This window comes from Dipodomys merriami, unplaced genomic scaffold, assembly GCF_024711535.1.
Source record: "Dipodomys merriami isolate MVZ:Mamm:240054 unplaced genomic scaffold, mDipMer1.0.p SCAF_2, whole genome shotgun sequence".
NCBI classification, from domain to species: Eukaryota; Metazoa; Chordata; class Mammalia; order Rodentia; family Heteromyidae; genus Dipodomys; species Dipodomys merriami.
In genome coordinates this window covers 100254662-100280328 of record NW_027203381.1, presented here as the reverse complement: position 1 = coordinate 100280328, position 25667 = coordinate 100254662, and the positions used below count along the sequence as shown (strand labels likewise).

Below are 25667 nucleotides of genomic sequence, written 5' to 3'. Positions count from 1 at the left end.
TCAGCCCTTTATTTCCTCCAAGGGCTTCATCACTCCATCTTATAATACTAAAGACCATATTGCTAGGTAACACTAGAAATCCCAGAATTCTTATATTCTCCTCAATAGACCTTTAGGCTTTTTATATTGACTTTCCTTCTAACCATGTACATTCCTTGCCTAAGTCACCTCTCAGTTTTTGGGTCATTTCAGCCAGGAAAGATCAAAGGCTATTTCCTAACATTGTATCTCCCAGAACACTGGATGAGCTGTCACTATTCTGGTCTCTCATGTATCAGCACATGGAAGTTACACAGAATATAAAGCTATGTGCATTTTGCTTGTTCATAAGGATATCATTACTGCTGCGATCTGTGTTGTGTGAAGGGCTCAGTGGTGGGTAGCGCTAGCTCTGGAGAGACTGCTGAAATTAAAAACAAATCCATATAAATAATAACAGTGACTTTATAGATCCCCCTCCATCCTTCTCTCCCAAGCTTCATTAGGTCACACAAATCGCAGAACTTATTACAATGCTTAATAACAAAGTAAGTGTTTGATAGATGTAGAGATAAATTGAAATAGCTCAGGTAAATGTCAGCAAAAAGATCAGACATGCACGTCTGGAAGACCACTTTCCTTAATTACAAACAATCATTCATTACACATGTAAATCAGGGTGCTGCTTTCATTAAATAAGTAATGTAAATGGAATCATGAATTTGGAAATTATAGTAATTCATAGAAATGATCATTTAATGACATATCCACACAGAGCCAAGGTTCAAATAAAAAACTGGAAATGAAGGGTGCATAACATAATAGTGAGTCTAGGTATCTCTCTATATGTATCTGATGGAACAGCTCTCTCATTTTTAGATTCATAATTCTATTTTATTTTTTTGTCAGTCGTGGAGCTTGAACTGTGGGCTTGGGCACTGTCCCTGTGCTCTTCAGCTCAAGGCGAGAGCTCTACTGCTTGAGCTACAGCACTACTTCCAGTTTTCTAGTGGTTTATTGGAGATAAGAGTCTCACGGACTTCCTGCCTGGGCTGGCTTTGAACCGGGATCCTCAGATCTCTGCCTCTTGAGTAGGTAGGATTATAGGCATGAGCCACCAGTACCCGGCAGATTCATAATTCTAGTCTTGGTTCTGTAGTTAGTTTCGGGTACAAACAACTTTAAATTTCTAAAGATTAATTTACTTCTTTTTTCCCTCTTTGTTCTGATTCTGCTATGCAAGAATCTGTCCAGATTTGTAGTTTTCTTCTGAAGAATCTTACCTAGTTTGGAGAAAGTTTACTTATAAGCACAAAATTGATCTGTTGTTCTGATAAAATATAATGCTCATAATTTACATCATTTCATTTCAGGTACAAATCATTACTTGAAATGTAGACACTATGAACCAAAAGCTCATTCAAAAAATCAACTTTAAATTATCATAGATATAAGCAAATAAGTGTTTCAAACTTTAATGTGTTGCCCTTACTAACGAATGTATCTGAAGGATAAAATGACACCCATAACTTTACAGAGGAACTCATGTATCAATAAGGAGTTCAAGCAGACTTAATTACTGGAACAAAGTGGAACAACCTTTCATATTGAAAGGAGGTTAGCTAATGAACAGCAGAACAACAGACCAATGACATGTCTGAGTAAAACAGTATTGCAAAACAGTAAAATACCCTATCACCCCTCCATCCATCACATTCCTTTTATGTTAACTCTTTCACCAAAATTGTTTCTTCCCTGATCTAGAATAACATTCAAATCTCCGTCCTAAGCATTTGTGTTCATTTGATCCCTTTGTCTGCATTCCAACTGTTTGTTTTCTGAACCTCCTGAGTGAATTTTTTTCTTATCACTTCTTTTCAAAATTTTGACTCATTTTTCACTTTTCTAGAGTCTGGAGATCAAACTTCAGTCCTCTCTAGGAAAGTGCTCTACCACAGAGCCTCAAATGCAGCTTGAGGATACTATATTTAATAGTGTGAATATCCTGCTCATAGTCTCCAACCTGGACAGTCTCCATTCCTCTTACAGAATGTGGATTCTATACCTACCCTCTGGATATAAACATCCCTGATATTGGGTAACAGGTATGTTGTAACATCTCAAGCATCATGGCTTACTGCATTCATGTCTTTCTACATTTTCATTTACTGACTTCATTGTTAGCAGTGATTAGGCTTTTGGTGATTATTCACAGGACAGAAGTAGCAAGTGGCTACAAATTGTAACTTTTTCCCCCCTTCCAGAGCACTGATTACTAAATATTTACTAACTCATAGTTAATCTTGTGTCATTCACAACTTCAATACCTCCAGGTGGCTGGTTCCTGAATCTCTTCTCCACTGCCAACCTTCTTCCTGATTTTTACACTTATTTCACTAAAGTTATTGGCTTGTTTCATGTCTATGTTCTTGTCAGCAATTCTTAGTCAAATCAAAAATAAAATTATTTTCTGTATGAGATTTATCCTTTTCTGTTTTCATTCTACCTTGGTTGGTACATACAGGGCCAACTATTCAACACGTGAATAAACTTCTAAAATGTATTGCTTCAATCTACATTTTCAATGTTATTAGTCATAGGACCTGTGCAAAGTGTTTATGAAGTGTGTTTTCTCCTTTTCTTTCACTCTAATTCAATCCACTACTTTCGTATTTTAAAACTACATTATGATTGCAATTGTCTATCTGATTCAAGCGTCTTCCTCTACTGTAAGTACTAGCAAGCTATTTTTTTGGGGGGGGGGGTGGGTCGAGTCATGGGGCCTGAACTCTGGCCTGGGAGCTGTCCCTCAGCTCTTCAGCTCAAGGCTAGCGCTCTATCACTTCAACCACAGCGCCACTTCCGGCTTTTTTCTTTTTTGCTTATGTGGTGCTGAGGAATTGAACCCAGGGCCTCATGCATGCAAGGAAAGCGCTCTACCACTGAGCCACCTTCCCAGCCCAAGCTATTTTTTTTTCTAAAGCACACATCAGTTTATGTCACTTCTCACTCAAGTGGCTCTCACTCAGTTCTTTACTGGGCCACCTGCTTATAATTCAAATACCAGTCTCTTTCTAATCCAATCGCATTTCTGGGTTTGCTTCAACCATTTATCCCTAGCTTCAAAACATCATTTTTTTTCCATCAATACTGGAAACTAATGTTCAAACTTTATTTTTATACATTCATGTATTTTTCTTCTTTTTAAAAAATGTACTGTAAAGGTGACTTACAGAGGGGTTACAGTTACATGATTCAGGTAATGAAAATACTTCCTTTTGAACACTGTCACCCATCTCTCATTCTCTCCATTTCCCCCTCCTGATTTACCTTCCTCTACCCCCAAGCTATACAGTTTATTTCTAGCACAGTGTCTAGTAGGTTTCACTGCTGAATTGGTTCACCTTTTGTCCCACCTTGTCTGTGCTTCCCCTCCCCCTTCCCAAATCAGATAAACATATATAAGACAAAAGGTACAGAAATTAAAAACAGAGGTTATAAATCAAAGAAAAAGGGAAAGAAGAAAAGAAAAGAAAAAGAATTGAAAGTGTAATAAAAAATGTTTTACTTCCATTTCTTGGTTTAATTTCCATAACCATCATTTTATCTGATCTTATACACAGAGTTATTGCAACTTTGTGATCCTCTCCTAAGAATATCCTCCTTTGGTCTCACTGTGTGAATGTCTAGTCTCCGGTAGAATTTATCATATTCAAATTCATTTCTTTTTCCTCTTTTAACTGATATGCCTTTCTCCCTGTTTAATCTGTTAAAATCATGCTTTGTTATATAATCTAACCTAGGTGGTACCACTTGAGAGATGCCTTGTAGCATGTCATGTAGTAAAAATAAGTGTATTACAACTTACATGGAGATATGCCTTTCTCCATTATTACAAAGCATAATTCTTGATCTTACCATTTGCAAGACCTGTGTGCCCTGCAAACATATGTTAATTTATTGCAACTTGCTGCTTGGGTAATACAGTACCTTGGATGAGATGAGTCTTTGCCGGTGGAAGGTCTCGTTTTATGGCCTTGTTTCCTCGTCCTTTCCCATCATTTTGCTGCTCCTGTGCTTCTCTCAGGTCACCTGGATTTGTTCGCAAATCGGCAACTTGTCTTCCATCCAGTACTTCTCTCCCCTTGTAACTGCCTCCTTTTCTATCTGATGATCTGTCTGTTCTTGCTTCTATGGAAGGGAGTTTTGGCACCATGACAGGTCGTACCTCCAGCTGTGCCTTGGATTGGACAGTGGGTGACTTTATAGCAGGTGGTGGCACTGGAGGAGGTGGAAGATCTAAGAAAAATATTAGGAGTGTGTAAGTTTGTCATGTAGAAAATCATCAAGTATTAGAAATATTGTTGGAGATACATGTCATGCAGTATCTTAACTAAAGTAGAGCAACTGAAGCAACCATATAAGAAGACAAAGAATTTCACCATACTCTTATCATCTAGCACAGAACTTCTAAATGACAGAGTTGAAACAGATGATATACTTGAGGGCTAGCTTATATCAGGCACTTGTACAGCAATCTGCAATACTCCATGCATGGCAGTGTATCCTAATTTTTTATCCTAATTTCTTCAACTGCATACATTTTCTTACATCATTAGACAATTGCTTCAAATAGACATTAATACTTGTGTTGAGACTAGTTAGCCATCATTGATCTAGTCTAAATACTTTTTTCTTTTGTAGGGAAGAAAGCTGGCTTCATAGAGATTTCAACTTAGAGTCTCAAAGTTAGCTACCAACAGATACAGAACTAATGTGTTAGATTCCTAATTTCTGATTATTGTTTTCTAGACTACTTCATTTAATCACATCCTTACAATCTATAACTGACTAATTGATTAATTACATTATTTTTAAAGAATTGTACAAAGGGGGTTCAGTTCATCATATCAATGTCAGAGATTAAGCTTGATCTACCACTCATTGATAGAATTTCTCCATTCTTTACATCGTGTACCCAGAGGATTTAATCCAGACAACCACTGATATAAATTAAGGTTTCTAAAATTTCATATATACATACATTTATATAATTTGTAATAAAACATGTCAATTTAATGTCTCATCTTATAGAAGTACTGCAGGATGAGAATAGGTGTAACATCTAATATCTAGAGTACCTATTCTCTTCAAACAGTACTGTCTTTCAAAAATCACTCTGAGTTATAACTCAGAGAAGAGAGTTACATCTTAAAAATATTTAGCAAATTAGAAGAATATGGGCAGTTTTCCAGAATTAAATATTCTGACTACAGTGTAGAGGATGGTTTAATAAATGAGGATTCACAACAGAAATCCACTATAAAAAGTGATCAAAATTTTACTTGCCTGCTTATTTTGTATTTATTTATTCATTTATTCATGAACTTATTTATTTATAGGAGACCAGTACTTATTTATAGAAGGTTCTGGGCTCTATTCGCGGCCTTGAGCTTCCTAGGAAGGCAAGCTTCTACTTGAGCTATATGCCTCAGAACTTACACGCATGTTTCTGTTGTTAAATTTGATAGGTTAAAACACTATAGTATTACACAAATATACTCAATGCATTTGCTAATACAGTGGTCAAAGCACAGCCAAGAAAGCAGTTTCCTTGATTTGATTCTAAACTACAAATATCCTATCTAGCAACAGACACTTTATTGGCTCTAGTACATGAACTTCCTCCATCACTTCAATAGGCTTTTGAAAAATAATATTAAAAAATAAGTACTTAGGATGAAAAGTCATCATTTATCTGTTACAAGGTGATTAAAATTTACTAGAAAGAGTTAGGATAGACATTAAAGAGTGGCCTAAATCCAAAAGAATAAGCATGGTCCTAAGTTCAGAGCGAAGCTGAGGATGACAATAGAGGATGAGAAATACGTGAGAGTGTGCCTGGAATGAAAGGGAGTGAGAGCATGCAGGCTCATTCCTGCATGGCCAGCTTGCTACTAACATGGGACAGACTGTAAACACAGGTCACCAGAAAGCTGAGGGCTATCAGTACCATTGATTGCCAAAATATCTGGGCTGATCAGTTATCAAAGTGGATGACTACTACTATCACAAATTCAGTTAGTCTTGGGAACATTTACCTCTGGAGACCAAAATCTATTAACAAATATTCCCTACAGATGATGTCTGCAACGCAGGCAGAAAAGAGATCTCAAAAGTAATTATAAAAATTATAAATTCTTGCACATAAATGTCATTGCATGTAATTGACAATTAGAAAGAAACATTAGCAGGTTTGATTTCTTCTAGAAGCAAACTAACAAGTAAATAATTCTTTTTAGGTTCTGTAGAAGGATTATTAAGTAAAACCAGAGAATACTATGAAATAAACAATCTTCTATTTCACTTAGTGATAAATAGGATTTACACCCAATTAATGATATAAACAGTTCAAATTGGATTTTATGTCTGTCTGTCTACCTGCCTCTGTAAAAATATGTACTCCTTTTAGTATATTCATCCTAACACCCATTACTTTTACAAGACTTTTCAAATGAAAAACTATACTGCATATAAATAATAAGAACATGTATACCCAGATGATCCTGTGATCATAGTATTAACTCACCCTAAAAATCCAGCACTCTATTTACTTAACTGTTTAAAGTCCCAAGACCTTGTAATTAATGATAAATCAAGTCAGAATAACATCATTCCTAAGAGAGTGGTGAATTTATAATTTATGAAAAGTAGGGCTGGAGAAATAACATAGATTTGATTTTTAAATCAAATATGCAAATGTATTGGAAATGTTCATAAGAGGGGGAGGGAAGAATCTATTAGAAGGTCCTAGAAACGCACTTGAGCTTTGCTTTAACTCGGCAAGGCTTCATCTGATAAATATTAATATAAATAACCCTATCCTCCATCTGGGTTAAACATCAAAGTGGCAAATAGGAAATAAATAAATAATTAGATCTTGCCTGTTACTGTGATGCAAGCATACAAGCATACAATCACTTCGCGTCACATAAACTACTCCCCGAGTGTTCATGAAGCTCTGTTTACAGACAAGATATGGCCACAATACCATGCATTAAGAAAGGATGGGTGGGTTATTCTGGGCAAAATTTATCTTACCAAAAGGCAAATGGAGATGTTCTAACCTTTTCTTCCTCAAAGACTGACTGTACTTAGAATATTTTGAGAGGTAATTAAATAAAAATGTGCTTCCTAGGATGAGCTCTAATAAAGGAGACAAGTGACTTTATAAAAAGAGATTAATAATCCCAACTACTCAGAAGGCCAATATCTGAAGACACAGGTTTGAAGGCCAGCCTGAGAAGATAAATCTGAGGGACTCTACTCTCCAATTAGCAAAAACCTGAAAATGAAGGTAAGGCTCAAGTGGTAGAGCGCTAGCCTTTATCACAGAAATCTAAACAAGAGTGTGATCAAACCCCACCACCAGCACACAAAAAAACAATCCAAGAGATTAAGACATAAACAACACAACTATGCACGGAGGGAAGGGAAAACCACGTACTGAGACAAGGGAAAATGACCCTCATTAAGACAAAGAGAGAGACCTCAGAAGAAAACAACCCTGCCGAAACATGACCTTCAGGATTTTTGGACCCAGAACTTTGAGGAAACATATTTCTGTTGTTTATGACACTTAGTGGTAGTTTGACAGCTCTATTGACCAACAGTCTACCTCAGAAGACTCGCCACAAGTCACTCTAAATCAGTTCAGATATAGCTACTTGCTATTGCTTATTCTTCTTTGTATACATTTTGAAAAACTATCAGAAAAATTTTATATCTGAATCAAATTTACAAAGAAAAGATGTTCCAGTCTCAGAATGATATACTATATTCTGGACATAGTTCATAATCAAATATCATCTATCATAAACAATATGATGAAAGCAAATGGAGAAAGGGGAGATAAAGGGATGGAAGGAAAGAGGCAGAAAGGGAGAAAGATTTTTACTGCAATAATTTGATAAAAATAATTTTGGAGAACTTTACTTTTGACTTTATATGGTAATCATTGCTATTAAGATTGAATATAGTTTGCCCACTGCCAGTGTAATATTGGCTACTTGAGAGATGGAGGTAGGAAGAATTATAGTTCAAGGCTAGCCAAGGTTAAAAAAAATTCACAAGACCACCTCTCAACCAATAGCTGGGCATGGCAGTAGGCACCTATCTTTCTACCTACTCAGGAGGCTGAGATCAGGAGGACTGAAGTTCAGCCAATTGAAAGCTAAAAAGTTTTCTAGCTATCATTTCAACAGAAAAAGCTAAGTTATGGTGGATGTGCTTGTTCTCTCAGCAAACAGAACAAATAGGAGGACCAAGGTCCAGGCTGACTTGGACAAAAACTGCAATCCTATCTCAAAAGTAACTAGAGCAAAACAAAAGAGAACAGAGGTAGGGCTCAATTAGTAGAGTACCTGTCTACTAAGCACAAGGCCCTGAATTCAGACCCCAGTGCTAAAAAACAAAACAACAAAAAACAACTGTATGCTCATTTTTGCCTACTCAGTTTCAGAGAGATTACATTTTATGCATAAGGTCCTGGGTTTGATCTCAGACCACCAAAAAAGAAAATAAAAAGAAAGAAAAGAAAAGGAGTATATGCAGTTTTAAATCTGTGTATTAAGAAGTATCTCCATTTGTCCTATTCCAAATAATGGATATATACTGTCAGATTGTACAAAATAACACATAGTATTGCTAATTTTTCTTTTATGAAACAGTAATCATTCAGAATTACATATAAGCAATATTAGTATAATAAAACTTAAAATGGATGGTGATCAAAATGTTCAAGGGAAGTTAGAGCCATAATTTAAAAATAGCTTTCATCATTTCTCCATTGCATCTACTTTTGTGAGTTTGAACAAATGATTGTGAGCTTCTGTATTGCAGTATTCACTGGTAATTTTCCATAATCACTTTTATGAAATAAGCAATTTGAAATCCAAATCATATGTCATATTAACTTTTTGGCTTTACAAATGTTTCAACACTATTCTTTCATATTCCTGAAACTAAATAAGAAATAACTGTGGTGTTTCATTATTCAATTTAAATAGTTTTTTAAAATTCAGGGATTAGTTTAAAATGCATATTTATTAAAGATATAAAACAAGTATGCAGAATGCAGGACAACAACTACAGATAACATTTTCCAAATATAGTGCAATTTTAAAAAACTGTGATGCTCCATTCTTTATCTTGGCATGTTTACATTATTTAAAACATTTTTTAGAAGGCATCAGTCAGTGCCAAACTCCCCTCCAAACACATATAAATAAGCGGTGAAAAGATCTACACACAGCCTTATGCCAGATTTTCTCTTAGGTACTCAATTTAGATGTGTTTACATCAAGGCTTGAGGTTTGGCCAGTTTTCCAGTTTAGAAGCACTTTCTCCTAGATAATAAAAGTAGATAAAAACAGCAATAGAACTTGTAAAACGCCATTACAGAGGTCCTGTAATGTAAAATTGCTGGTAGAGTTTGGGGATTTACACCTTGTGTTTGTCCCTTCACCGAGGCAGACATGCACAAAAACACGACTAATCCTTCAAAATCAGATAATATGCTGACAGCTCAGTTTCACTGACAAAAGCATCCTGGGCAGAAGCCAGGCAGACCAGGTGCGCTGTGTCATGCCCGTATTTAATGTAGTCTAATATCAGATAGATGCTAGGGAGAGAAACTACTCAGAATAAAGTACAGATAATAGCGTGGAAAGCCACTCGTTGCAAAATTACTTGTGCTCATCATGCTGGAAGCTTTGTATTAAATTTTTCTGCCAAGTGGCAGGAATCACCAGGGGAAGTACCTCAGCAAACCCACCTTGGAACCTTGGATAAGGATCTATAATATTAGGCTTTCATATGATAATGGCAAATGATGCCCTTTTTGAAAAATTGCTGACTGGTAATGAAAGCCGTAATCAGATGGTGGCTGCAGAAGACAAGGAGGTAGGGAAAGTCTTCCTGTGACACCCTTCTCACCGCCTCTCTGCCCCTTTAGCAAATTTAGAAAACTTGACAAGAGGGGCGAGTCAGAGAGAATTTATCTTACATGAATTTCCAACAAAGCCCGTGGGGTTGTTTTATAAAATGAGAAGGTGGCGGTTTAATAAATGCTGGGCCACCTGAGGCACTTTCATTAAAGGCTTTCTCTAGACAACATCACTATGTTTGCATTATCCTCCCACGCTCCCTGGAGACGGTAAGAGGTCCCTCTTCAGTGAGAGTCGATATTGTATGTGAAGGCATGAAGGAAGATGATTCGATTTGCCTGTTGGTGCACAAAATATCTGTAATACCACTATGGGCAGAAATATTGAAGCATGTTTCTTGTCTGTTTCACTATTAAAAGAAAAAAGAGAGAGAGACACTTTGGAGGGTTTATCAGTGAATCTGACAAATGTTAATCACATGCCATGACTCTACTGTCAAGCCTATTTGAAATTGGAAAATAAAGAATACTAAAGGTATATATTGTTTTAGTTTCTGAAATAACCGGCTTATGTGAACACAAGGAATACAGAGGCTTGGCAGCATCTGGAAGATGATTATTCCTGTAAGGAATAGGAAGCTGTTAGCGAATTTTTCATGTAATTTCTAATGGCAGTGAACATATTCACTGAAGTACTTATAGCCAGACAGGGAAGATATGGGAGATGCATAGGTGTTTCTATCCATACCCATGGACATACCGTCTGTGTAGGTTTCTCGACGCAGGTGTCCGGGCTGGTGTTTTTGCTTCTTGGTGGGCCTGGCTTTGTGCATGACAGCAGCACTCATGTTGCTGTCTGTAGACACGGGACTTGTGGGCCTAGGACACTGAGATGCGTGAAGATGTCGGCGGCCTAGGAAAAAGAGCAGAGCCAGACCTTCAATGAATTGTAATGATCAAAGAAGCAGCAAAATCAAAGCTTTAAAGCTAAAGATATTCCCAGATTTTAAAACTACTTAACACTTAGCCACAATAAGCTTTCCCCACCTAAAACATCCTAAAAGTATTTTCACTCTTTTTTGACCAGAGAACTTTTATTCTGTTAAGGTTCATGATACATGTTTATTGAAGAAAAAACATTTCAGTTGGTTGTGCAACTCCACTCACTAAAATGTTATTCTTGAGCGAAGCGTACTAACTTTTTGTATAATATTACTCAATGTTTGTTGTTTTCTCCAAAGGAAGAGTCAGAGTCCTTAAAAAATTCATGCTTCAAAAACAAACAGGCCTAATTACCTCTCCATTTCCACTAAGAAGATGTCTATGGTATTCTTTGAAAGCAAAATCCTAGTGTCTTTAGATTTCCAATTGTTTTCTTTTTAAGTAGCCTGAAATTGATCTAGCTTCTATGTTGAGATCTGCAAAAATTATATATAAATATGTGTTCCTTGTCTTCAAGAGACTTGCTGATTTGGGTTACTTAAGAGTGGTCCCTTTAAGGTTTCTAGGTTTTTGGCAGTAATGGAGGTAATATCTAGATTTGTTTTTGTTTTTTAAAGATAAAATATCCAGAAATACCAGTGGGAACTACATTAAATAACTGGAGTTGATGCATTTCAGTGCTTTCCAATTTCCTGGGTCTCATATATCGATGATATATTATAACAGATATGACATATTATAAAATATAAGTATATTATATATATCATAAAATAAGAGTGGAGAGCTCTCGGCTCTGTGTTTACCTTCCCTATTTCAATTTCTAGATATTTTAGTCACCAATCCATCACTTTCTATCTTTTCACAAAACCTTAAACAGACAGCATGTCTTTTGGCTTATCAACAGGAACACGAAATTCTACGTATAGTGAAACGAAAGCATTTAGAAATGATAACTAAAACATATAAACTAATAGACATTAATGTAGTCAAGAAGAAGCAATGTGAATGGATTATTCATTCATATTAACTTCAAGTCACATATGAGAAACACCACCCTTTCCTGAAAGAAATGTTTGAGGCCAAGGTGCATATATGTTTACTTCATTATAATTATGAGCCAAAGGAAAGCCAGACGTGCTCCTATATCATAACAAAATAAAATATTAAACCAAACTCTCTTTAGCTATGATGGGAGACTATTACAATTAAAGCTACATATCCGTGAAAACAGAGAATTAGGACTGAGATGAGCCCATTATTTATTCCATTGTGTAAAGCCATTCACTGATTATAGACCCCCAAGGCCTGAGGTCCTTTACAGATGAATTTTCAACATTATTTCTATATTTCTTGATTTAATGAACTAAAACACATCTTTAATACAATCTGAAAGTAGTAGTTTGAGATGTTTAACTTCATATAATCTTTTTTAAACAGAGGACTAAAAAATAAGAAAAAAGCTATATGTAAAGTTATTTATTAAAAAGGATAATCAGGTTTGCATATTTTATATTTAGCAGCTTCTAATGAAAAAATGAATGTCTAGTTGTATTTTAAAAATATAGGCCTGCCTGGATGAAATAAATATAAATTCTATAATAGTAATTTGAGGAGTATTAGATATATTTTATGTCATGTATTTTGATAAATAATTTTTAGAGATCACTCTAGGTTATTAAAAACTTTTTCCTTTGAATATATTCTGTGCTGATAAAAATTTATGAGCAATAAAATAACTAAATAAAGCAAAGAAAATGGACAATGTAACAATTATGAAACTTTAAAATATAAAACAACAGCCAGGCACTAGTGGCTCACAACTGTATACCTAGCTACTCAGGAGGTTGAAATCTGAGTATCATGGTTGAAAGCAAATCAGGAATGAAAGCCTGTGAAACTCTTACTTCAAATTAACTACTAAAAAGGCCAGAGTGATGTTGTGGTTTAAGTGGTAGAGCACTAGCCTTGAGCTAAGCCCTCAGTTGAAGTAGCAGGTCCAGCAAAAATTAAAAATAAAATAAATCCAACAACAACAACAACAACAACAAAACATCCATTATTGAATTATGGTGATGGTCTCTATTTTTCTGAAGTGTATTTATTGCTTTTCAATTATAATCCTTTGCTCTATTACTTACATTTTCTTGGCAACCAGAAATATGCTTACACACACACACACACACACACAAACACACACACAAACACACCATATACAGTCATTTGCATTTATACATATGCACGTATATGTTCATCCTAAACAAATAAATGTCATATGATAAAAATAAGCTTGGGATTTAAATTATTTTCTTTCTTTCTTTTTTTTTTGGGGGGGGGTCCATTTGTGGGGACTGAACTCTGGGCCTGGGCGCTGTCCCTCAGCTCTTCAGCTCAAGGCTAGCGCTCTACCACTTGAGCCACAGAGCCACTTCCGGCTTTTTTCTTTTTGCTTATGTGGTGCTGAGGAATCGAACCCAGGGCCTCATGCATGCAAGGCAAGCGCTCCACCACTGAACCACCTTCCCAGCCCTATTTTCTTTCTTATACTATTTATTTCCTAACCAGGATGGGGAGGAAGAAATAAGTCAAAATGAGATAAAACATAAGAAATGAAGGTTGAGCATATGGCTCAATTGATTAGCACCTTCCTAACTAGCTGCTACATCCTAAGTTCAAACCCTGTTCCTCTACAATCAACAAATCCAAACCCAAATAATCCACATAAAAAAGATAAACATTCACTTAAAAAAGGGTACTTTCAATGAAAAATAGAAATAAAAAAGCATAACCTAAAATTCAGATAAGCAAGGGAAAGGTACATTGGGAGGGGTGGGTGAGAACATTGAAAGGGGTGATAATGATCATGATGCACTGTATTCATACACTGCTTCAGTGAATGCCAACTCCTTTGTATAGCTACTCAAATATAAAAAAGTAGAAAACCATTAACAAAAGTAAAAAATAAATTACTATATATATTTACTCTTAACTTGTTCTATCTATTAAGTTAAACATTGAAAAAAAACTTGAAAATATACACATCATACAAACATTTCTTTATCTTCCTTCTTAAAGTAGCATTGGAAGGACATGGAAAGAACATGCGTAGAGACATAGGAGCCAATGTCCATTTTCCCATGGCTGACCATCCTACCTGTATATTTTGCTACTTTTTCCTACAGAAGTTCAAATTAAATGGAAGTATCACAATAAATTTGACCATGGGCAGTTCCTACATTAAAATGATGCTCACCATATACATTCATTAGAACAAACTTCACTTTATTGAATACATTGATGTTTTAAAGAAATTGTTATCAATTTGTGTAAAAAAATGCATATATATGGGCATACACTTGTGTGAATATTTGCTATACCTATGTTTAAAAAAATGAGGATATTCCAGATAGCTTTCTACCACTCTTAGGACACAGGATTTATTAAATAATCATAAAAGACTTGACACATCTTGTCACAAATAAAATGTAGGTCATACCACTTAGCCAAATCCTTGGGCTTTGGTGCTTTAGGCAGTAATGGAATTTCACATGGGCCCTAGGATCATAGGAAACAACCAGCCACTAACGAAGTGACAGTAATGTCCTTACCGCCTTGGTGAAGGTTGCCTGACTTACCAGCAGCATCCTGCATTTGACGCCGTGCCACTTTCAGACCAGCATACTCTGCCGCTGCTGCAACAGCCTGGGCGAAATCAGCGTCGGTGAAAAAGGAGCCATCAGAAGAACTAACACTGGAGCGACCACTGGAAATGTTGTCCTCCTCTGAGGCTGAGCCCCAGCCATTGATCATAGACCCAGTGACAGAGCTCTCCAGGTCGCCCACACTTGAGGCTGGGGTCTGCTCCAGCCCACGCAATAAAAGCCTTCTAGTTTGCATTTTGGCGACTTCCATGTCGGCTTCATCTTCCTCCTCCTCTGGTGCATCCGTATCCATGTCTGAGACCAGAGGTCCAGAAATGTAGCCATAGGTATGTGGTGGGGAAATTGGTCTTGGTGGTGGAGGAGGGCTCACTGGCTGTCTTCTGCATGAAGATAAAATTTGGTTCAGCTCAATTCATGACTTAAGACACAAGACAATAAGTGGAGTTCACAAGTACACAGGTATGATCTTAGCTGCTAATAAGGAAATCAATAAATAATAAATAAAACCTTACGTCTAAGCTTGTTTTTATTTTGAGCCAAGGACTCTACAAGATTACATTTTCATTTAAGTTTAAAAGAACTCTCCTAAGCTATTTCTCAATATGTTTTATTGTTTGACTTCTGTTCAGTTAAAAACAAAGGAAATGATAGTTATTTAGGGGACATATGCCTATGTATATGTCTCAAAGAGTTTCCAATGTTATCAATTACTTACTATTTAGTGCCAATGACAACAGTTCAATTCATAAACATTCGTTTTGTTTTCTAACTATTCCAAGACAAATAAGTCAGTCATTTTGACTATTATAATTAAAATTTCACAGGATTAAATAAATTCAGCATAGGACACAATTTCTTTTGCATTTCATTCTACTTAAAAAGCTTTGAGACCTAAGAGCATTTTTTCCCTCTGATTTAATCATTTATGAGATTCACTAATGGTTGTTAGATATTTTAAATACTACTAATTTTATTGTAATTCTATCTAGCTGTCTTATGTATTTGTTCAACTATGTATTTAGCAGTATTTTTTCTAAAATTCTGGAACCAAAGATTAGGACAAAATTAAATATTCTACAATCTAATATCACAGAATTACTGATAACAGATTTTGACCATGTCTCTATAGATTCAGAGGAAATTAGTCAGTCTTTTCATAGCCCCACCCAACATGATCATCCACAGTGAATATAAGATAACTGAGAAGGCAGAGAACATCTTCCTTTTTAGTGGGAAGCAATATAATAGAAGTAAGTTTTTGCCAATAGAAAAGAATGTCAAGAAACTACTGAATGAGGAGCAAGAAATAATAATAGTAATAGTAATAATAATAATGATTGATTAATGACTTAATAGTCTCAATTCTCTCAAATCAAGGTGAAAGAGATGATGTGATAGGGACAATAAAAAGAAGGGTCAAAACAGCACTTTGTCAAATAGATGAATTCCACAGAAGCCTGCCAAACTGAATCCTATTGTTGAAGGGTTTAGGATCTCATGTCATCTGGTGACCAGTGCAGCTTAGAAGCATAGGATAAAAATGGACTGAATGATGGTCCATTTGAACATGTGTGTAAAACATTCAAGGACTACAAATGTCTACAGACATTGCCCAGGAATGTGGTTTTCACCTGTGGGGTAAGTTTGTGGTAGCACTCCTCCTTCTCCACTATTATGACACTCATACATAATATAACTTGGGCTAACCAAGAAGAAGAATGGCTCTTCACTTAGTTTGCCCCTTACTGTTACTTCTTCACTCCTTAAGCATCTGAAAGAGGAAAATTAGGAGTAGACGGAGTCTAAAACAAGGATATAGCTATATTCCAGGCCACTAAAGCTATAGACGTTACAAAAGATCTTTGGGAATCTATGGCTAAGACTTTAAATGAATAGGATTGGTGGGAAATTAGAAACAAAATCATGTCGGCTTTGGTCAAAAGCAGCTAAAGTCAAAACAATATACAATGAGCTTAAGTAACCTGTGATAGAGAGGTTGAACTAAGTCAAAATTTGAGCATCCTGGATATTTGTTTGAAGAAGACTTTATTCTGCATCTAATCTCAAACTTCCGTAAAGCTATTTGATTAGTGAAAATTGAATGCTCTAAAATAAATGATTATTAACTAAAAATAAATATTACTAAAATGGTACAACTAACTTACTAACCAGTTACTTTGTAGTTAAGTGTACTTTATGATGTTAATTCTCAACTTTCTGATTTACTTTTTAAATGATTGTTTTATATATAAGGACAATGAAATTCCAAGTTTGCCAAAGTTCCTTAAACTCATATACATCAATTACAAAACTGAAACTGAAATTTTCTAAGCTCATGCCCTTCATTCAAGGAACAATATTATCACACATATACAAAACCACACACACACACAAATACATACATTTATGTATATATAGTCCATGTGAGGTATGTTTCGTATAGACATGCATTAAAAATGCCAGAAATGAAAATAACATATACTGAATAAGTAAGTACATGTAAATATATTATACATGTAAGCAATTGTATACCTTTACATACATACATACATATATATGCATATACATACATATATAGTTCTCTAATATAATGCATGGTTTCTCATTTCTGGGTGGCATTTAGTGTGCCTGTGTGTGGCACTAGAAGAAATATGAAAAATGTGCCAAAGCTGAAGTTATTTAAGAGATTAAAACAGATAATTGGTTCAATGTGGTGTGTTATACACAAAGAGGAAAACCATTGTTTAATTTGGAATGCAATAAAATACCATACTTAAAAGTTAATTTGCAGTCTTTGTCAGCATGCCTATCCACAATTACACAAAAACTTCTATTTTTTTAAAGACATGTGAGACTTCTTAGCACAAAAGGGATTATTTTGTCCATCAATAAAGTAAAGCAGAATGGCCAAGTTTGCTATGAAAGGAGGCCAGCATTGTTATGTTTGGAGAATTCACATTCTGGAGGGCAAAAATACCTTTGTGTTAAACAAGGGCTGGCTTTTCAGTACTACCACCCCATACAAATTCTGAGAAGAGACAGAAATTATTCAAACCATCTGTAAGTAAGGGCAGCCCAGAGAATGTGTGATAAACATGCACAGTTTGAAATATGTAATATATTCTATTTGAAAACAAAAAGCTATTTCAGGATGCTGCACTCAAGTGGGGCTTGTCGCAAATGAACCTCAGCCCTCTAGATTCCTCCCCCTGAGGGGTTTCAGCATCTCCTGAAATAATGTACAGCATAAGATGGTGACTCACAGCACTCTTGGCTCCTGAGAAAATGATGCCTTCATAAACATGTTCAAGGGAAAAGGAGACATTCCACTAATTTATGAGACCGAGTGTTTATGTAGTTCGCCATACAGCACTTACCACACAAAAGACAAAAAGAGAAAAAAAAACACATATATTTAAGAGTTTTTTTCTAACAAAGTGTAGTTTCAATTCTTCATATAATTAACTATTATTTACTTTGAACATATTACAATATATTTAATTTTACTTTGCTTTCTCACTTTCATTTCTTTCCAAGATATCATATTGAACTCATCTATACAACAAAATCTGCGATTAAGTTTCTTATTCTACATGTAAAAATAAATTTTTACAGTTCAAGATATTTATACTAAGTATCAACAAATGCAAACAGTAGAAGACACTTTTTTAAAACAGTAGGCAGAAGTTAAATTATATTACTCTCATTAGAACTGTCTATAAAAAGAGAAGGAAGATTCCTATTATCTGCTTAAAACTATCTGCTTAGATAAAAAAGAAAATATCCAAACAATTATATAATTTCACTATGTATAGTAGTGTAAATCATTAAAGAGTATCTAATCAATATTTTGTGCTATAATAACTTCAGTATATATATATATATATACACATATTTATGTCATTGGATTTATATATGTTCCTAATCAAGAAGCACGAAATGATAAATGAATTTATTCTTTAAATGCTTACAGTACACATAATGCAATAAAGATTCTCCTATGTTTTCACACAAACAGCTATAAAAACACCAGCTATAAGAGTTTGTGGGATATTTACCACTCTAAACCATGTCAAGATTCAATCTGAAGGTGTATGAATTGAATAAAATAATTGCATATCTGGGTATGGAAGAATATATTTTGCAAAATGTCCATAACAATAACTCCCATTCCAAATGATTTTCTAAAATGAATACTATCATTCTCCCATTGAGAGAGTGAGTTTCCTTCTACAATTGGATCTATATTGACCTACCACTGGGGCCCAGTTGTGAATATGCTTCACAAATAGATTGAAAAATTTCTGTCTCTCCTTTCTTCAACCCAGCTGCCATGTGAGAAATGGCACTAACCTATATTATATTCTGAAAAGCTCAGGCTGTGTGGTAAGACCCTGGAGGATAAAACACCTGTAGAGACAGAGAGAGGCCAAGGAGTATAAAAACATGAGAATATGAATGAAAATTTAACTTGGAAGAAAACCAACACTGCTAAAACCACATAGAATAGAGATGAACTGTTCAGCCGAGACTTCAGAATCTCTGCCTCATGGGATTATCAATAGAATACAACAGTTGTTTTAGACCACTGAGTTTTAAAATAGTTGGTGAGATAGCAACAAAGCAGGAACTTGGACCTTATGAACTCAGTTGAATAAAATATGTATGTCATAACAATGCAGTTCTGAGTAGAGTGTGATGGGAACACAGAGTGTCTTCATAGCCAATAGCTGTGATATCAGAGGAATAGGGTCTTCCATTTATTATTGAATCTAAAGAATGTTGGCTCAAAAATGAGAGGGGAATAATGGCACTTTTGGATGATAAGAGAGCGCATGCAAAGACCTTGAGGTGAACAAGAACTGTGCTCATTCCAAGAAGTCTAAGTAACCAAGTGTGAAGACAACACAGACAGCAGGGGGAAGGGATGGGAAGGAGATGAAAGGCACAGAGGGTCAGACCATATAGGGTCCTGAATGCTACATTAAGAATCTTCTCATTCTTCTAAGAGAAATGGGATATCATTGAGAGATTTTAAGCAATGGAGGGACTCATTCATTATTGCATTTTAGGAAAATGCCTATGCACAATTGCTCTATAGTAGCTTAGACTGGAGTAGGGAACAGGGATAAAGGCAGTAAGACCACTTAGTGGGGCATTACTATAATGAGGGCAAGAGAAAATGGCTGTCAGAACAAGGGAAAGTGCATTTATGGATGGAGATAACGTGTATCATTCAGAGTGGTATTTAGGCAATAAAAACCTTTAGGAACATGTATTTGGATATGTGGGATTGAAGCTCTGAAGAGAAACAATTCTTTCTCTGTAATGAAGCCAACATTGAAGAAGCAAAGAATAATAAGAAACAAAAATCAGCCAGAAATGGAGCAAACATTTTGGAGGGCATAATAGACCTGAGAGAGGTTAATGAATCAATCATGGATGAGAGTCCAACATTGTTTAAAAAAATAAAGAAAGGTAGATACAATTTAAATACTAACAGTAGGTAATACATTAAATAAATTTATAGTATACAGTTAATACAAGTGTCTATGTTAAAAAACTTATTAACACAGGACATGAGATGGTTGAATGAAAAAAAAAGAAGCTGCTGGAATAATACAAGAAAATCATGAATTTAAAGTAATATGAGAATACATAGAGTTGAAGGATGGAGGATATTTGCTCATCTATAAACAGTTACTTTCTGAATACATAGATCATTGTTACTAAATATACTTTCATTTTAACTATCTGTATGGTTCAACAGATACTGTACAGAGGGGTTACAGTTACATGAGCAAGGTAATGAGAACATTTCCTGTCAAGCAGTTACACCCTCCTCTGTTTTCCCCCTACTATTCCTTCCTTCCCCATCTCCCCAGCTCCTCCCTCCCCTCAATCCCCCCCACCCTTTAAGTTGTAAGGTTCAACTTCAACATAGTGCCTTGTACTTCTCATTGTTACAATAGGTCAATCTGTATCCTTGTTTCACAATTTTATTATTCCCTTCTAGTCCCCCAAATTAGAAAAATGTATATACAAGATATAGGGCATTGGAATCAAATACAGTGAAAACAGGGGTTATACCATGGAGGAAGAACTTTTGTTAGAAAATGGAAAGACTTGGAAAAAATTACATTAAGTGAAGTAAGCCAGACCCAAAGAAACATAGTCCCATGGTTTCCCTTATTTGCAATAACTAGTAAAGATCTAGGATAATCTTAACAGACAAGCAGAAAAGTTCAAAAGCTATGTACATAAGACCATGTAAGATGATGTTAAGCAAAATGAATCCCAAGATAGGGACACAAAAGGTTTTTTTTTTTATCGTCGTTGTTTTTAATGTATTATGGTTCAACATTTTCTATAGTAAACATATAGAATATACACTCATCATTTAAAAAACATTTAGCAGTTTTTAATTTTTAATGAACTTTTATAGACATTTTATTAGTGCTATTTCCAGAAATGATTCTGGCAAATCCATACTTCCTTTGTGAACAGTGGGCCAAATACTTAATGCATTTCCTGATTATATGTGTCCATTTCATCAAGCATTTATTATTCTAAAACAGTAAGAAGTAGTTCACTGCCAAATTCTACCACATACCAGATTACTTATCAAATATTGGAAAGAAGCATATGAAACACAAAGACATGAGTTCTGTCCTGGGGGGAGCTTTGAATTTACAGATATGGATAGTGAATGCAAAGCAACGCAAAAGCCAGTTAGCATGGTGACAGAGATGTGAACAAAGCTTCTAGAAGACTAGAAAGAAGGTTGGCTGGATTTTGTCAGAAAACTAGAGGAAAGCTCCACAGAGAGTGACACTTGAGAAGGACTTGGAAAGAGGAAAAAAGGTTGGCTAGAAAATCATATGATAGCATATGTAAAACCCTGGCCTCATTGACAACTTTCAAATAAATTCAGGGAGCTTCAAACAGACTTAAGATGAGAAGAGTGTGTGAAAGGAATGGGAACAAATAAATAAGTAAAGGGGAAAGGATTGTAAAAGTCTTTGAACCTAGGCTGAACAGTGCAATCTGACTTAATGAAGGAAACATCTAGACTTGTTTGCAAAGAAAGAACCTGAGTATGGAGAAGGGAGAAGACAATTGAAGATCCTTTCAACTGCGTGGTAGTATGTCAAGAAATAGAGACTGAGAGCTTGTTGTTATAGGAATAAAAACCAAGGAATAAAATCATGAGCTATTTTGGAGTTATCACTAAAGGAATTTGGTCTATTAGTTGAGTCATGGAATAACATGAAAGTAACAGGAGATAATACAAAATAGAATAACTTATTTTAAAATAGACTATTTAAAAAAAAAAAACAAAACAATTTTCCAGTTGGGCACCAGTAGGTCACACTTGTAATCCTAACTACTCAGGAAGCTGAAATCTGAGGATCATAGTTTGAAGCCAGCCCAGAAAGGAAAGTCTGTGAGATTCTTATCTTCAATAAACTACTCAAAAGAAAGTAAACCAAGCACTGGTGGCTCACTCCTGTAATCCCAGCTACTCAGGAGGCTAGATCTGAGGATCGAGGTTCAAAGCCAGCTCGGGCAGGAAAGTCCGTGAGACTCTTATCTCCAATAAACCACTAGAAAACTGGAACTGGTGCTGTGGCTCAAGTGGTAGAGTGCTCACCTTGAGCTGAAGAGTGCAGGGACAAGAGTTCAAGCCCAGAGTTCAAGCCCCATGGCCAACCAAAAAAAAAAAAAAAAAACACAAAGAAAAAAAAAAGTAGCAAAAGAACCTCAGGCACAGCATAAAGTTCCTGAGTTCAAGCCACAAGACTGTAAAAAATGATTAAAAATAAAATTTCTTATACTTTTGCTATTTTTACTATATTTATCAAATAAATGATGGTTGATAATCCAAGTTAAGACAGCCATTAGGTAATCATGTCCAAGTATATAGTTTTTTGTCTTTTACTATTCTTTGAGTTTACTTCTAGTTATTCTAATTATTATAAATGAAAGAAACCATGCAGCCTATGTTTCTGTTTACTTAATATAATTTTTTCAAAATATTTACATTTCCTTATGAACAGAGCAATGTTATCCATTGTGATGGAAGCATAGAATTCTATTGTAGGTATATATACCACATTTTCTTGATTCATTCATCTACTAAACATTCACACAGTCAGACCAAAGGAGGACATTCTTAGGAGAGGATCACAAGGGCTCAATAGCTATGTGCATATGATCATATAAAATGATGCTCATTGAAATGAACTCCAAGAAATGGAGACAAGAGTTTTTTTTTTAAAATTGTATGCATTGCTGTTCTTTTCTTTTCCTTCTTCTTCATTTGTTTTATCCCTTTTGTTTTGATTTCTGTACACTTTGTCCTATATGTAAGAGGTTTTTTTGGATTTGGGAAGGGGTAGGGGAAGCACGGGAACAGTGGGACAAAGGATGAGCTAATTCAGGAGTGATACTCATTAGACATTATGTTAAACATGAACCATACAACTTGCGGGGGGAAGGAGAAGAGAGGGAAAGCCTGGGAGAAAATGAGGGAAGGGGGTGACACTGTTCAAAAAGAAATGTACCTATTACCCAACTTTTGTAACTGTAACCCTTCTGTACATCACCTTTCCATATGTGTGTGTGTGTGTGTGTGTGTGTGTGTGTGTGTGTGTGAAAGTTAGCCATTAAGTAGGAAAAAAGAATAAATTAAAAAAAGTTTCACTGAAAAGATTAATTTTGATTCGAACACATGAAGATGTCTAAGTGAAAGTCACAATTGTACTCAAGAAAATGGTGAGTTCAACATAGTGTCTTGTACATCTCATGGAACTTTATAATTTTGGGGGCGGGAAGGGAGGAGTTGGGGAGGGAAGGGATGGTAGGCGAAAAACAAAGGAGGAGGTAACAATGCACGATAGGAAATGCACTCATTACCCTACTGAAGTAACTATAACCTCTCTGTACAGTATTTATACAATAAAAAAGATACATAAAAAAAAAGAAAAAGAAACAGTGAGGTCTAGTTGCATACATAATCAGCCATCAGAAAATTTCAAGTAACAGTGAACTAGCTAACTGAGTGGTATATAGGATGAGGATGTAAGGTTAACTATTATTTGTTGAATACTTTCCCTACTTGAGAAACTTAATGTACATTATCTCACTTGATTCTCACAAGGATCTGCCAATTTGCCATCACTGAAGAAAGCTTAACTGTGATAAAGACTAAGAAGGCTTTACATTTCACCATTAGGAGACTGCTTTCATCAAGCTGACAGAAGCCAGAATGCAATGGGCTAAAGTACAGGAGGGGGGGGAGTCAATAGGAAGGAAGTAGCCTAAAAATACTAAACAGTAGGAGGCCATGGAATTAGTAGAGATGGCTAAGGGAAGTAGTAAATAATAAAGCAAGAAATAAGTTTAAAGACAAATGATAAGATTAGAATGAACTGATCTTTGTTTGCCAGGAAGATGGAAAGGATTTTGTAACGGAAAACACAGGAATAGACTAGCCAAAAGGAAGAAGCGGTTATCACTAGCAATACAGAGAGAATAGAAAGGAAACAGATAGTTTTAGATAATGAAAGAAGGTATTTCTGAGCTTAATAGTCTCTATTAGACTATCTTTCTTTTCTAATAAGAATAGGAGAGATGGCTCTTGACCTTAGTAGAGGAAAGAAAGGGTTCATGTGCTCTCAATCTTCCTATTATTCCAAAGGTTAATAGTATTAAATTTAAATAAATGGCCATCCAACCCCCTCCCCTTGTCACACAAAATAAGTTTTAACTACTTTTTTATTCTAGCGTATGATTTGAATTTATTAATAACCTCTTAATGATATAATAGTTCATAATAGTCTTACATATTCCTTTTCAGTCTACACAGAAAAATTCAAGAACCATAAAGTAGAATGTATTATACTTTCCAGAATATTGAAGGAAAACCTTCTGTGGCAAATAATATAGTCAGTTTCAAAGGATATTAAGAATATGGGAAGGCATAGATACATAATATAATGTATCCAGGGCAATAAAATAGTACAAACAAAATTATCTGCAATGCACAAGAGCTAACACATTCAGTAACAGCTTTTATGTCATAGAAATGACAAGTGTCAACATTATATGCAATAAAAATGTATTGTTTGGTGATGCTCAATCTATAGTCTAAAATAGTCTGTGCATACCCACACATGCACATAGATACACACATGATTTAGTAGCCTGGAGAAAACATTCCATCTATTATCTAAGCCAAAATAAGAGCATCTGAGTCGAACATAAAATGAATGTAACAAACTCATCTTCCAGTAACGTTACAGCTGTGAGAGAAAAAAAATATATGAGCTTAATTTTATTTTCTGACTTGCCTATACATAAGGAAAACTTATGTAAGGGACATGTTATGGAATTAGCAAACCGTGTGTTTCTGAATTATCCTAATGCTTACTCTAATACCCTAATAATTATCCTAAGTGGGTGAGTATCAGTGAATATTATTCTATGCCTACCCATTCAGGGATCATTTAACCTAATGTGATAGTCAACAACATTGCTGGACAGTATTGTAACCATGCAACTTGTAAATTAGTTGGGACAGTGTTGATATTGCCACTGTGAGGGGAAATAATCTGATAGGTTGGAACCCATGTTATTAGTACCATACCTCCTTTCTGGTTGGTGCTGCACATGGCCAATCTCCTCTGGGCAATCCTGTAACATTGGCTGGAGTTCCTCCTGTGGGGAAGGGGTCAAAGTGGCAGTGGACTGATGGCTGTAGGAAACAGCAGCTGGAGAAGATGCTGCTCCTCGCACAGGGGGTGTAGGGCCTCTTTCATCTTCTTCCTCTTCTAATTCATCTTGTTGCAAGTACATCCTTGCTGGCGGTACAGGGCATGGCATTTCTTGTTCATAGCTATGACAGATTATAAGAACATATTGACTTACTTCAAGTTTCCGATTAAATGATTTGTACAGTGAGTAAAATATCAGCTTTGAATAGTTTATTTCAAATCTATTCTTTGAATAGCTTTTCAAAAATGATTCAAATTGGAATAGTTTTTTCAAATTTCTCAAATTAATGAGATATTGTTTAAAATATCTCACAGTTAACACAGATTGATGAATGACTACTAATTTATTTCCTCTGAGATTCT

General features: G+C 35.4%; 1 protein-coding gene across 8 annotated transcripts in view; it reads right to left on the bottom strand.

Annotated features, from left to right (window-relative positions):
- The window catches only part of Robo1 (roundabout guidance receptor 1), an 820976-nt gene that overhangs the window by 6424 nt on the left and 788885 nt on the right, over nt 1-25667 (bottom strand). For all 8 annotated transcript variants that reach the window (XM_070030453.1, XM_070030457.1, XM_070030452.1 and 5 more), the window contains 4 exons: nt 25178-25426; nt 14500-14906; nt 10686-10838; nt 3970-4278 (listed from right to left, as the gene is read on the bottom strand). In XM_070030453.1, coding sequence (XP_069886554.1) covers nt 3970-4278; nt 10686-10838; nt 14500-14906; nt 25178-25426 — 1118 coding nt within the window. The remainder of the gene's footprint in view (nt 1-3969; nt 4279-10685; nt 10839-14499; nt 14907-25177; nt 25427-25667) is intronic.